General features: G+C 40.4%; 2 protein-coding genes across 2 annotated transcripts in view; both read right to left on the bottom strand.

The window, feature by feature from the left end:
- CCDC34 (coiled-coil domain containing 34) overlaps window positions 1-4,404 on the bottom strand; it is an 18,037-nt gene extending 13,633 nt beyond the window's left edge. Inside the window, exons 1-2 of the mRNA XM_010710700.3 lie at window positions 4,106-4,404; window positions 2,060-2,192 (exon numbers count right to left, since the gene is read on the bottom strand). Coding sequence (XP_010709002.2) covers window positions 2,060-2,192; window positions 4,106-4,305 — 333 coding nt within the window. The 5' untranslated portion in view covers window positions 4,306-4,404. The remainder of the gene's footprint in view (window positions 1-2,059; window positions 2,193-4,105) is intronic.
- Window positions 4,405-8,912: 4,508 nt separating this feature from the next.
- The window catches only part of LGR4 (leucine rich repeat containing G protein-coupled receptor 4), a 37,454-nt gene continuing 32,550 nt past the window's right edge, over window positions 8,913-13,816 (bottom strand). The window contains 2 exon segments of the mRNA XM_031553389.1: window positions 8,913-11,797; window positions 11,800-11,864. Of these exon segments, the coding sequence (XP_031409249.1) occupies window positions 10,586-11,797; window positions 11,800-11,864 (1,277 nt within the window). The 3' untranslated portion in view covers window positions 8,913-10,585.

Here is a 13,816-nt window from a genome sequence, read left to right as displayed (position 1 = left end):
AAAAAAACACACATCTTTAATATGTCACAACCACATATACCAGCATGCTCAATACTGGAAACAGTGCTGAAGATAAAAAAAAAAATTAAGCATTACATTTGGAACACTTTTCTTCAAGATTTTGGAAAAAATGAATGACAGTTAACACAGAAACATTATGAAATATAACCAATGGAAATGTAGAATTTTTACAGTATGAAGACAGGCTGAGGGAGCTGGGCTTGTTCAGCCTGGAGAAAAGAAGGCTGCAGGGTGACCTCACTGCAGCCTTTCAGTACCTAAAGGGAGCCTACAAACAGGAGGGGAATCAACTCTTTGAAAGGGTTGATAACAGCAGGACAAGGGGAAATGGTTTTAAGTTGTAGGAGGGGAGATTGAGGTTGGATGTCAGGGGGAAATTCTTTACAGAGAGAGTGGTGAGGCGCTGGAACAGCTGCCCAGAGAGGCTGTGGATGCCCCGTCCATCCCTGGAGGTGTTCAAGGCCAGGTTGGATGGGGCCCTGGGCAGCCTGGGCTGGTATTAAATGTGGAGGTTGGTGGCCCTGCATGTGGCAGGGGTTTGGAGATTCATGATTCTCGAGGTCCCTTTCAACCCTGGCCATTCTGGGATTCTGTGAACTGGAAATAGATATTTTCGTTGGGCTCCAGAAATACTTCAGTACAAATCGTTCCTTGGCTCATTTAAACATCAGTCAATGGAATCTCAAGTGGTACTACTACTTTTCTGCAATACTCAGATGATTTACTACTCTGTATTCAGGAAGTCATCAAAGCTAAGTGATGTATTACTTATCTGTGACATTTAATATCAAAACAGGAACATTAGGGCTTAAGTCCAAGTTTACTGAAACCACAATTTTTAAGGATTTCATCGAGTTTCAGAATAAGATCCATATTTTAAATATAATAGAAGAAATTCTGAAGTATTTCATCTTTGTAAGGCACAATAAGTACATAATTACTTACGACTCTTTGAGGAAATGAATCAATAAAGAAAAATCATGATTAAGGTAATTTAATTCATCCTCTTCGAGACCATGTGAGAAGTCCTTAAACAAACCTATTTGCTGTACGACAGCAGAATGGCTCTTTTTTCATGCTTAGAAATCAAAACAGGGGGACAGTTACCAAACTAGAATCTAAAGAGAAAGATGTGAAACGTGTAGACAATGTGAATAGATCAGAAAATATTGCTCAAGTTTAGCAAACTATTTTGGTGTTACACTGACCTCTAAAACGCTGTTTTAAGACCTTCCAGTGTTGGGAGTTACAGAAAGAGCCTGAGGCAACCCATGTATGTTACATACACTTTACAGATTAAATGAATCACAGAAAAGTGAGGTTGTTGTTCAAGGTCAAATGGTAAATCAGTAACTCAAGTGAGAAATTATCTACCTTTGATGCGATTATTCTAACCACTACCCAGTTCTTCCAATTTGACTTTCAACAATAGTATCATTCAACCAACTGCAACAACAAATATATTAATCATGAAAAGATAGGGTGCTCTCACTTACTTCTGCCCCAGTCTCAGCGTTCAAGAACTGTTGGTTTGCAAGGGGGACAAAAGATGGAAGGAGGGAAAGAAATCCTGGGATAGAGCAGCACAGTCTGGGAAATGACACCAAGTAGTTGTGCAATTACCCACTGATGGGTAACAACTCTGTCTCATGTATAACCAAGCAGCTTGCAGTGCTTACACCCAGCACACACCCTGTCATGTTTTACTACCTACACACAGGCATATGTAACCACAGTGAAAATCAAGGTACCAATTACATCAATACATTATGCTCTTTCAAACTCGAACCATTACCTGTTGGTAGGATAAGCAAAATATTACAGAGCACCATTTCAATTACGTGCAACATTTAGCAAAAGAGAAAGCTCAAGGCATGAATCATGTTGGAATTGTCAAACCTAACACTACAGAGGTCTAAAGAAACTGAAAATAATGGACAAAATGGCTAGTTTTTCTAAAGGCAACAGAAAATAAAATCCTGGCGTTTGGTGCTCGCTATTTGCTACTAGATTTTATGTCAAGCTAAGACACATTCACCTCTGCAGCTTTAGCTTGTAAGTGGGCACGTAGTTCCTTCTCTTTTCCAATGAACCATTCTTCCCATGGTGAAAGATGATCTTTCAAAGGCGAGTGCTCATTTGCTTCTGTTATTTCAGAGTCATCATCCCTCCTGAGTGAAAAATGAGAAACATAAAGGAACATTATCTGTCAGAACTCTGACTGAAAGTCTATCCAGTTTTGTTGTCTCAAAAAATCCACATTTCTCTCTATTGTAGCAAAAATTACATTATTCTTCCACTTGTGTAGTAACTTCCAGGACGGTAAACAGCATTCTTTTTGTGTTCCTCATCATCCCCCTTGCATTCTACTTACCAAGTTCTAGCTTGTGACTTTTCTTTCTATTCCATACTGTGGAACGGGTTCAAACATTACCTTCTATGAACTAATCAAACCCAACATCAGAAACAAGGAAGCATTTCTGTCAATGAGAGGCTCAAATTGGCAAGCAGCCTTTTGCAAAAGCAAAGTATAATCAAGATTATTTTCAGTCTTTCAAATCCCATAGAACTGGAGGATATTCACTCGGAATCCATTCTTTCTAAAATTTTCCTCTTTAGAACACATTCACAGGAAATACACCTTAAAAAATATGGCTTGTGCACAACACTTAGTGATATTATATAAGGTAAGACATTTAGTAGAACGCTTTGCATAACTCACTCATAACTTTACTCATGAGTAATGCAGCGATCCTACCTCCAGGCCAGAAATATATTTTATAATTTATAATTCTGTACCTGTACTCCCTCCTAAGTAAGAGAGTACAATAGGCTTTAATTGAAAACATACCAGAAGATTTCCTTAAGCTCTTCTCTATCTTACAAGAATTTTTCTTAACAACAAAACAGTGAGATCAGACTTCACGTTAATATTTTACATGAACATATGCACTCTGGAAACACCTACCTACACGCTTCACTACAGGGAACAACTCTGTTTGCTTAACTGAAGCTATGAAAGAGGCACCCAAACAAGCATATTACATAATGCTCCTGAAATTAATCTTCTATGCGTACATTTAAAAATAAAAAAAATATATATATATAAAGTCTTGCACACAGAACACACATAGGCAATGTGCAGAGAAGAGCACTGCAGGCCTAGAACTGCTTGTACCTGTCCACCTGCTGTGACGTGTTATGATCCACACAAAACCTGAATTTCATAGGATTCCCTGTTAGAACGCCAGCATATTCATAGCCTTCATCAGAATAATTAAAATAACAGACTTGATAAAGCAGCGCACTCTCAAGCGTACATTTGTATTTAAATACAAGTATCTTAAATTGGTTTAGATGAGTTTGGCGTAGTACTGAAGTTCGATGAGCAGAACAGTCACTGAAGTCACACCATCTGATGTAATACTGATCTATACTGAAATTATAACCATTACACAAGGCCTCAATTTCAGCTCTTCTCTTCTACAAATGCTAATTTTCCCATGTTAAAAGTTAGCCGGAGGCAGACATTCATGTAGTTTCAATAGAACAACAGCACCACACCACTCTTTGAGACACAGTGGAGGAGTGGCTGAGTAAGAAATGGTTGTTATTATTATACCTGCAATCTTGGCAGTTACACAGGGGAGCTGCTAGATGAACATTTGGTGGGCACCCATTAGAATCAGAGAGCCACAGAATGGCTTGGGTCGGAAGGGACCCCAAGGATCATCAAACTCCAACGCCTGCCAGCTGTGAGATCCAGAACTGGACCAGGTTGCCTGGCACTGTACAGGGACGGAGCATCCACGGCCTCTCTGTGCAGCCTGTTCCGCTCTCTATGTAAAAAACTATCCTGACATCCAATCTAAATTTTCCCTCTATGAGCTTAAAAGGAGTAAAAGCAGAAGAAAGACTGCAAGTAGGCTGACGGGCTGCTTTAACCCGAGGGTTCTCATCGTTTTCCACAGATTTCTCTTGGATGTTTAGCTCTTCTTTCAAGAAACAAAGCGCAGCTCAGCGTGTCCCGCATTCCCTCACTGCTCATCTCAGAGATGAGCTCTCCTTCCCCCGCCCCACCGACCTGCTCACTCCCCAGTGGGAGGCCGTATTCGAGAGCGAACCGGACCTCTCCTCCTCCTCCTTCTCCTTCTCCTCCTCCTCCTCCTCCTCCTCCTCCTCGCGGAAGCCGCGCCGGGAAGAGGGGAAGGAGCAGCTGGAAGGGCTGAGCGGCTCTTCGCCCTCCGAGCTGCTGAAGGACGGCGGCCGCGCGGCCCTCCTCATGGCGGCCGAAGGCTCAGAGGAGAGCTGTTAGCCGCTCCCGCGCAGCACCGCACCACCACAGCGGAGCTCCCGGCGGCCACCGCGCCGCCGCCATGGAGACCAGCAAGCGGCACCGCCCCGCGCATGCGCGCTGTGGAGACAGCACTGCAGAAGGGGCCTCGCAAGGGCAGTTGAGGGGACAGCCCCCTCCCCTCGAGCGGGTTGAAAACGTACAAAAAAAAAACAAAAAAAAAACCCGGCAGACTGATCTAAGCACCCCTGTAACACTGACTACATCACTAAGCAGCAAATCCATATTCTCGGTATTGAAGGAACTCTAGGCACTTATAAGTAGATCATAGAGCTGATCACCATCCAATAGATTCAAGTCTCATTAGCTACAGTCTCTAATAGACAGCAAATTACACCAGTCAAAGTAACAAAACGATTCAAGCACTGGAGACAACAGTATCATTAGAAACCAAGCATCAGGCTGAGTAAAGTTACAAGCATTTTGTTGATATGTTTTTCAGATCATAGGACACCCAATACAGTATGCAAACCGTCAAGCTTTGCAACATACAAACTATATATCTATACAGCACATGTCTGTGTATGTGCTGTATACAGCAAACAACTAGAGTTGTTTGATGTCCTGCCATGCAAACAGCATGAGCAAAGCTTCACATTGTGACAGGCATGAAAACTTCAAGCATGTCAACAAGCTGCAGTCCAAGATAATTTCAATATATCTTACAAAAGCCGATTCATTTTCTGGGGAATTAAAGAATCGTTACTGAAACAGCAGAAATTCAGCTTGGAGAAGGTCTCTGGGGAGACCTCATTGTGGCCTTCCAGTACTTGAAGGCAGTGTATAAACAGGAGGGGGAACGGCTGTTTATGAGGGTTGATAATGACAGCGCAAGGGGGAATGGTTTTAAACTGAGCCAGGGGAGGTTTAGGTTGGATATTGAGAGGAAGTTTTTGACACAGAGGGTGATGACGCACTGGAACAGGTTGCCCAAGGAGGTTGTGGATGCCCCATCCCTGGAGGCATTCAAGGCCAGGCTGGATGTGACTCTGGGCAGCCTGGTCTGGTGGTTGGCAATCCTGCATATATAGCAGGGGGTTTGAAACTAGATGATCTCTGAGGTCTTTATCAACCCAGGCCATTCTATGTTAAAACTATGATAAAAACCATCTGCCATGGCAATAATTAAGTATGATTATTACGAAAGCCTAAACCCAAGGTGACATGACGAAGAACAAAAGTTGCCACAAACAACAATGTAGAGAATGAATATATACGTATGATATACGTATATGTAGAGATATGAATATATCCACATGTATATACACACGTGTGCACAACCCACATGTCCCTACAGCTATTACTGTTGTGAAAAATCTGCCAAAAGTGTTCACCTCAGAAGTGACAAAACCTAAGCTCAGTCTTTCAGAGCTAACCAAATTTTGCACCATCACAGACTGTGCTCTTTAAGCTATATAGCAAGAGGGAGTTAAATTCAGAGTAAACCCATCCATACTCCTATACACCTATAAATTGGGTCTGTTCAATGACAATTAACATGCCTGAACTTCCAAATGATCCTAACAATGTGCTTACATAATTCCTAATTGTCATCCACACTACTTGAAAAACCATTTTCCACAGAAAATGGTGCTGAGAAACTAATTTTACAGGTGATGAAACACCTGTAAATTTCTGTAAACAGAAATGAATTCAATTCTAGACATAAATAAACTATTATGAATTATTAGCTTCCCCGATTTGACAACTCTATGAAATGTGAGAATTTGCCAACAACTCCTCTGAAATATTTTTTGAAATTTAACTGTAATCTGATCAGCTCAGCCTCAGAGAATGTAATGACCTCTCAGTTGAATTTAATTAACGCTAATCAGATTTAACAAGAAGAATCAAATGAGATTGCTCTCAGAAGCCATGTCTCTTTCCACACGTGCATTCAGGAACACAGAAAGAACATAAAATCCAGCTAAAAAATAAATAAGTAACTAAATTAAGGCACAAACTAAGGCATAGGCTACATACCTTTAATTAGCTGATACCAACCAACCAGACGCCCACGAAGAACGTATGTCTACATTTTACTTGCCAACTGAAAAAAACACAAAATAATTTGAATAAATGTAGTTCAGTTTAAGAAGTCTGAGCCTTTGCACTTCATGATGTGGGGAAAAGTGGTGCCACACAAAACTACTTAGCTCCATGCTCACAGTCAGAGCTGACCAAGTGCCCTCTGCCTGTGCACCAGTATTTTTATGCCTATATCTATAGTTCTGCTTAATTAAAGTGGTCTTGGATTGCTTCAGTTTTCCTTCATTTTCCAGCCCATTCTCACCTTTGCAGTACGCCATTCCCATTACTGGTCCCAGTTCAGGCTTTCTGTTCACTGCAAATACAGAGCCATCTCTTTTTCAAGGACCACAGCCTTGAGAATGAGCTTCTCTCTTCAAGGGAATGTGCAAGAATCCTACGAAACAAATTTATAGTGAAAACCCAACTTTACAATTCAATAGCATGATTCCAGCTCCACTCAGTAGGCTGGATTTCAGCTCCTACATAATCAAAACGCATCTGTTTTTGTACTGGTTGGAGATCATAGCACCACTACTGTTGCACAGCCTTCATTTTTTGAGCTACTTATGCAAAATCTTTACCTCAGTCCCCATTTAAAACTTCAGTTTTTAGCAGATTTATTCACTTACTCTGGGAATGACATTTGCAGAAGACACTAGTGAGTTACGCATTCTTTTGTTACTGGAAACCAATGATAAAACTCCTAAGTTGTTACCCTCACATCTGAACAATTTCCTCATAGTAAATACAGCCACATTCACCATTAACTAGTACTCTCAAATAAAACCTAAATAATGATTTTTTTTCCTAGTGCAGTGCCACTACTGCAACAGTATGGAACGTGCCCATTCATCCTCCATGCACAACAAGCAGTAAATAAAACACAGTCATTTATGATGCATTATCCCATTCCACCTTTCATTTGTTTCCTTACTTTCTGAATCATATTCAATTACTAGCTTGAGAGTAAATAGCTCAGATTCTACTGCAGAGTATATGAAAGGCAATATTAAAAATCTCTAGCTAAAAATAAACTTATTATACTAGCAATAAGAGATCAAAAGCATCTATGTAATTAAAAGTTATTAAATTGAGAGTACGTATGAAATAAACTGTACATTGTGCTTTTAATTAAAAATATTACCCTGTAAATTAAAACCAAAGGCTTAAAAATTACAGTCAAAGTTAAAAGTATCCTGGTACAACTCTGAGATTTCTGAGTAAATTTGTGATTAAACTCAGGAATTTCTACCATGATGGAAAAGGTCAGAAGGGATCTAAACCCAGCAGTTGTCAAGTGGATACATTATTTATGTAATTTTAGATAAAGGGATCTCACCAGAATACTTTCTTAGAGCAAGTTGTCAGCTGTCCATAAACTACTTAACAGGGAGAAGGCGTGGAATATCTCAGCAACAACTTCTGGCATCTTCAGCTTTTCCCTCTGCACCACTGCAGAAAGCTTCTTGGCTCAGGACATCAGGAAAAGGAAGAAAAAGTGAATCCTCTCCTTACTCAAAAGCTTTCATTTGTTTAAAGTCAACAGCAAATTCTTTTTGCCCTGCTACACCTGGTGCTGGAGTTCAGTACAACGGTTGCTTAAGGTTTCTCTCAACATCCAGCAAAGATGGGTGACAAAGGAGGGATTAAGTACCTGGTGGTTGGATTTCTCTGCATTCTCCTCAAGCGATTGTCCACAGGAGTTGGGCATTTGGTGATCGAGACAGGCAAGTTCAGCAGCACTGCTTCTCAATGAATTAATTTTAGTAGCTAGGGCCTGCATTCCTTCTCCTCTACCAGCTGTTAAAACCTGAGCATGTTGCAAGACACTGGACTGACTGCATTAAAAGATAACCGCTAGCACAACAACTCAAACAACATTAATGCTGCATAATGAAATACTGGAACTCCACATGAAGAACATTTGACCGTTCTAAAAGCATTTCAGTGAAGGCTCATTTTGTAAAACAGAAGACAACACATATCCTTACTCAAGAGCACTGTGGAAAATTCAGGTGGCTTTTTGGAGCTTGATAGCTAGATTTCCTTCCTACTGGTTATAAAATGGCATCTGAAATTTGTTTTCATTTTCCAAAATATTATTGTCACCTGTGAGTAGCTGACCAACAGAGGTACCATGCAATAAACCACCACTTCCAAAATTATGGTTTCAAACAATGGAAATGCCACAAAAACAGAGTCAACATCTGTACCATCTTCCAAGCCATATTAAAAGCTTGAACTTGAATACAATACATGACGTCTGTTTTAAAGAGACTGCTTTGCAAAAATGTAAGGACTTCTCTGGAAGTTTTTACCTTTTGCAGACCTAGAGGCTGCATTCATCAGAAATGGTGAATCCACTGAATCCACAGTACACTGGCAACTTTCTTATTTTGCTGCCTTTTCCTGCCCCAAACCCTAACCACATTAGTTCTGCTGGTTGCTGTCTGCAGTTTCATGCCTGTGCACCATTTTCAGCTTTGGAAAAACAGATAAATAACCATCGATGTTCATGTACCCTTTATTTGCTTTCAGTGTAACATTCCATGCTAATTGCAGATGTAATATTCATGAGTATAAATATAAGAACTAACAGTTCTGGATTGGTTTTCTTCTGTTTTTACAAGTGAATATTTTGGCTTACAAAATTAACAGCATACAGTAAATAATCCTCCCATATTTTGTACAAACTACATGATTTTGATATACAAGGATTCTGTTTTTATTACAGTGACAATATACAACCATGTCTATTTACAATGCAAAAAGTATATAAACCACATTTTAAACATTCTGCTACTGGCAGCCACTATTGTTTAGGAGGTAGCTTTAATTAACAAAATGAAGTGAAGCCACATTTCCCATCATGTGTTCTATCAAATAATTTACAATACAAAGATAAAAATTCATTGTATGAACAGTATATACAGGTTAATTCTCAAAACTGCAATCTAGCTTTAAATCTTAAGAAGACTGTTTCCAGAGTGACTGGGATGGCAGTAAATTCGCTCCTGATTTATTTGTTCAAACAACATAATTACTTAATTGTGCATTCATAATTTTATATCGATCAGATATAAAGATTTCAAACTAAACGTAGATACATTGGGATCACTTAAATCATTTGGATCTCAGGACATAAATGGTTTAAAAATAACGCACGGACTGACGCTAAAAAAAAGAAAAACTGGCAAAAATGCTGTTCTTCTATTGCAAAGAATATTGCTTTCTGTTTCTTCCCCACGTGCTAAAATCTAAAACTGCTCACAGACATTATTGGTAAGCACTAGCACTCAACGGGCTGCAGAATATTAGCCAGTCTTTTTTTCTTCTTTTTTTTTAAACCAACTCACAAGCTGTGTAGGTCGGCAGCACTGCTAACACACTGCCCGATGCATCCAAGCTCCTTCCAACAGCGTGACCCTACTGTGTAATACTGAAGAAGATGGCTGTGGTTCACCTGAAGTAACGCATCGTCACTGAAAAACATCTTCAGCCCTATTATTCCTGACAGCTGTTATTGCATCGTCTGCAAATATTGTGGGTTACAAGTGTTTTTATTACAACAATCTTTTTTAAAAAGAAAAATTCTGAACGTTGGCTTGAAATACAAAACAAAAATGGTATTCCCATATTGCTCTCACAGTTATGCATGGGAGAACTAATCCCTTTTTTGGCCCTGCAGTAAAATTCATCCTGAGATTCAATGCTGAATACAAAGCTAGCAAGAAAGCTGTTGCTTAATTATAGAAAAGTCACATTTAAAAATAATTTCTTTAATATTAACGGCTGTCCTTTATATTGTGCTTTGGCAGAAAAAAAAACAAACAAACCAACACATCAGAACTTATCGGCAGCAGAAGTAAAACACAAGTGGAGTACAACGTGGAAACAGATCATCAGCATGTAAAAACGGTATAAAAGGAACCGCTATTGCTTGGACAGAGTAAAAATACTGGGTAACAAATTTGCTTGACCAATTATTTACAGTCAGGGCAATTTATTTGTTTAATTCTTTTTAAACGTATGGCTCAAGAAATGACTGCCCACTTCCCTTCTTTTAGAAATGACACTAAACAATGATTACAAAAGTGCTTCCTGCTCGGAAAGGCTGGAAGAGGCAACGGTCTGTGAAGCGTGGTACCTCCTCGTCAGGAGAGCCGGCAGCCGAGCCTCTCAGTCTTTAATTCTTGGTATGTTGTAGGCATAGCGAACCAGAGGGAAGCCTCGGCTTTGGTAGAAGCAGGCCCGGCCGCAGGCCTGCACTTGGTCTGAGCTGTCTGACACAAAGGAATCATCTTCGTCTGCGTAGTCAGAGTGGGCCGACTGGGTGCCGCAGTCCGACCAGTAGCCATCCGGCCTTTGGCAAGACACCACCGCCAGCGTGGGGCAGCTGTGGGATTTGATCAAGTGTTTGCACGGCACGGGCTTGGACAGGAGGAGCGATTCGCAGCACTCGCACACGGCGATGCTACCGCCCTGCAGGTGTGTGTACATGCCACAGTCGTAGTAAAAATCCTGCGTCGCGCACCCTCCCTGAGCGCTGACAGAAATGGCTACCGCTCCGTTCTTCCTGCTCACCTGGCGCCTGAGCAGCTTCCAGTCCTCCTTGAACTTTGGGTTGAAGAAGACATACAGGACCGGGTTCAGGCACGCGGGTAAGGGAAAAAATATCAAGGTAACAGACTTCATGATCTCAGGGCTGATCGAAATCGCAGTGATCAACGGCGCAAACGAGAAAAACGCAACAGGGCAGAAAAAGATGCAGTTTGTGAAGATGAGCCACGCCACATGCTTAATCATGCTGGACTGCGAGTTTTCTGAGAGGTCCTCTTTTTCCAAGTTGCAGTAAAGTTTAGTGTAGATAACGGCCATCAGCAAAAATGCCAATGAATTCAGAAGCACTAAAGTTACCGTGAAGCCCAGCGAAGGCGTCTCTCCAGTGGGGAAGGGCAAGCAAAGGGGCGACGCCGAATACTTCGCTTTATGGAAAAGTGGTAAGCATCCTGCTACCACAGCACACAGGAAAGCAAGAACTGCTGCAATTTGAAACTGTTTTTGGTGATTGCTTTTCCCCTTTTTAATGATTTCCTTTGCAGAGAAGCTCCGTTCAACAGCCGCCAACATCAGGAAAAAAATGGCACTTTCTGATGAAAATACTGCAAGGAAGCCGGTGACTCTGCAACCGCTGCCTGTCTCCCACCATATGCCAAATTCAGAAAATCTTCCCCAAGAGACAGCGTCCAAGAAAGTTAAAATACCAGTATAGACTCCCATAAATAAGTTAGAGATGGAAATCAGACCTATAAACAGTTTGGAAGATGGCAATGGAGCACAAGATGCAAATATCGTTAACATGACAAGCAGGTTGAAGAACAAAGCAACCAAAAAATAAACCAGACAGTAAGTCGAATCATCCAGCTTCCCAGTAAATATTCACAAGGCTTAAAAGCACCTACAAAAAACAAACAAAACAGGACAACCAATTTAGGGGAAAATAAACCCAAAAACTGTGCCTTAATAAGCAAGATCTTCAAATGTTTTACAAGAGCACTACTCATTCATTAACTGATGAATAGAGTACCCAGCTGAATTGCTAAACAGTCACTTGAAAGTAAGCTGCTCTGCTGAAGCTATTTACAAATTAATTATGCCTGAAATAGTAATTACTGTGATGAATGGTCACTTGGGAATACTTTAAATAAATAAACTTGATAAACACACTTAACTACCTTTTAGCTTCTCAAAATAGCTTTTATTAGTGTCACCTACATACTTCATTATTGTGGTTTTTTTTTTTTTTTTGAGATTTCATACTTTATGAAAAAGCTGGCAACTATACAAAATCAGAAGTTCAGAACCATCTTATAAGGGGTAAGGATTTCTTTTTTTCTTTTTTTTTTTTTTTTAAATTAACATGCTCTCTGAAAACATGCTTTACAAATATGCCTTTTGGAGGTGCTTCTGGTCACAAGGAAATGTGCGTAAAACAGCCAACAAATTCAATTTATCAGCTTTAACAGGGACAGGAATTCACCATGAGTCCTCTCCCCAACTCTGTCTTCCAGGAGGGCTTTGTGAGCTTGGAAAGCCATATACGAAGAAAGAGATTTTCTTCTTCTTTTGCCACTGAGGTGAAGAACTAAGTGGTAAAAGAAGAAAAGTTTAAATAATAATGTCTAACAAGCAAAATAATATGAGGCAAGACCAGCAAAAAGGTCACTGTTTCTGCTTACCCTTCTAATCCTTCTAATTGCTATTTATTGCATAGGAAAATCCCACTGATTTTAGGTAACAATTAGAAGAATTTAACATCTCCTTTATCCCCATTAGGCTCTGCTAATTGTCCTGAACACAATACCAAGGAATCACTCCATGCAGTCAGGCCCTCTGTGAGCTGAAGACAAAGCAAAAAGCCACCAAACCCCACTGCCAAACCAGACTCACAGAACAGCTCCTGAGCTGTGTGCATCCAGAGCCCTGGATCCTGGCCCCATGCAGCTCCCACCCTCCTTTTAGGGAAGTGAAAGGTAAGCAAAACCCAATCCTAATGCTGGCTGCAAAGAAAGCTTCAACATCAGCACAAACACCTCCTAAAGCCTCAAGCAACTTGCAGAAATAACTGAGGTGACAAGACAGGAAAAAATCTTTTTTGCTTCTCTGAATGAGCAAGCTTAATTTCTGAGTAATAATGGAGTAATAATTTCTGAGGAAATAATGCTGCTAATTGGATTATCAGACCAGCAGAACAAGCAGTAAATCCCCCTCCCTTTTCTCCCTTTCTTTCTGCAGGTATTCCTGAGCAGGAGGTCCTCAAGGGATCTAAACTGAATATTCTTAAAAATAAAAACAACTTCCTACCTAAGAAATTTTAAAATGCCAGAGTTGTGCTTCCAGAATCAATTTCAAGTCTGTTCTCTAATCGCTGCATCTTTAGACAAAGAACAAGAACATCCCAAACCCAATGGGAAAATTCGTGCTAGGGAGAGTGAATTTTGCTGCTCGAGTTCAAAAATCCATTCCTGCCATTAGGCAAAGTGGAAAGTGGATCTACGGGCTGAGCAATGATTCAGAATTTAGGTGGTGGGTGGAGTGTCCTACTTATGACCAGACAACAGCACAGCAGGGAAAATAAGTTGTTAGTATGGGAGGGACTGGTGAAAAACAAAGCAAATTGTGAACTCGTAAAACAAGCTTTTAGTTCCTTGTAGAGCTACAGCATCTCTGGTATGGGCAAAAAGGCTTTAAAGATTAAACCTGTGTAACACATCATCTGAACTCTCATTCTGCAAACAGGAGCTCAAAGCACATCAGCAGCATTGGTCAGATTAGTTCTCAGATAGCATACAGTTACGTTAGTAGTGTATTTGACTTTCTGACCACTTTTTTTTTTTTTTTTACTGTAAT

This window comes from Meleagris gallopavo, chromosome 5, assembly GCF_000146605.3.
Source record: "Meleagris gallopavo isolate NT-WF06-2002-E0010 breed Aviagen turkey brand Nicholas breeding stock chromosome 5, Turkey_5.1, whole genome shotgun sequence".
Lineage (NCBI taxonomy): Eukaryota > Metazoa > Chordata > Aves > Galliformes > Phasianidae > Meleagris > Meleagris gallopavo.
Note: the sequence above shows the minus strand (reverse complement) of the source record. Positions and strands in the feature narration are given on the sequence as shown.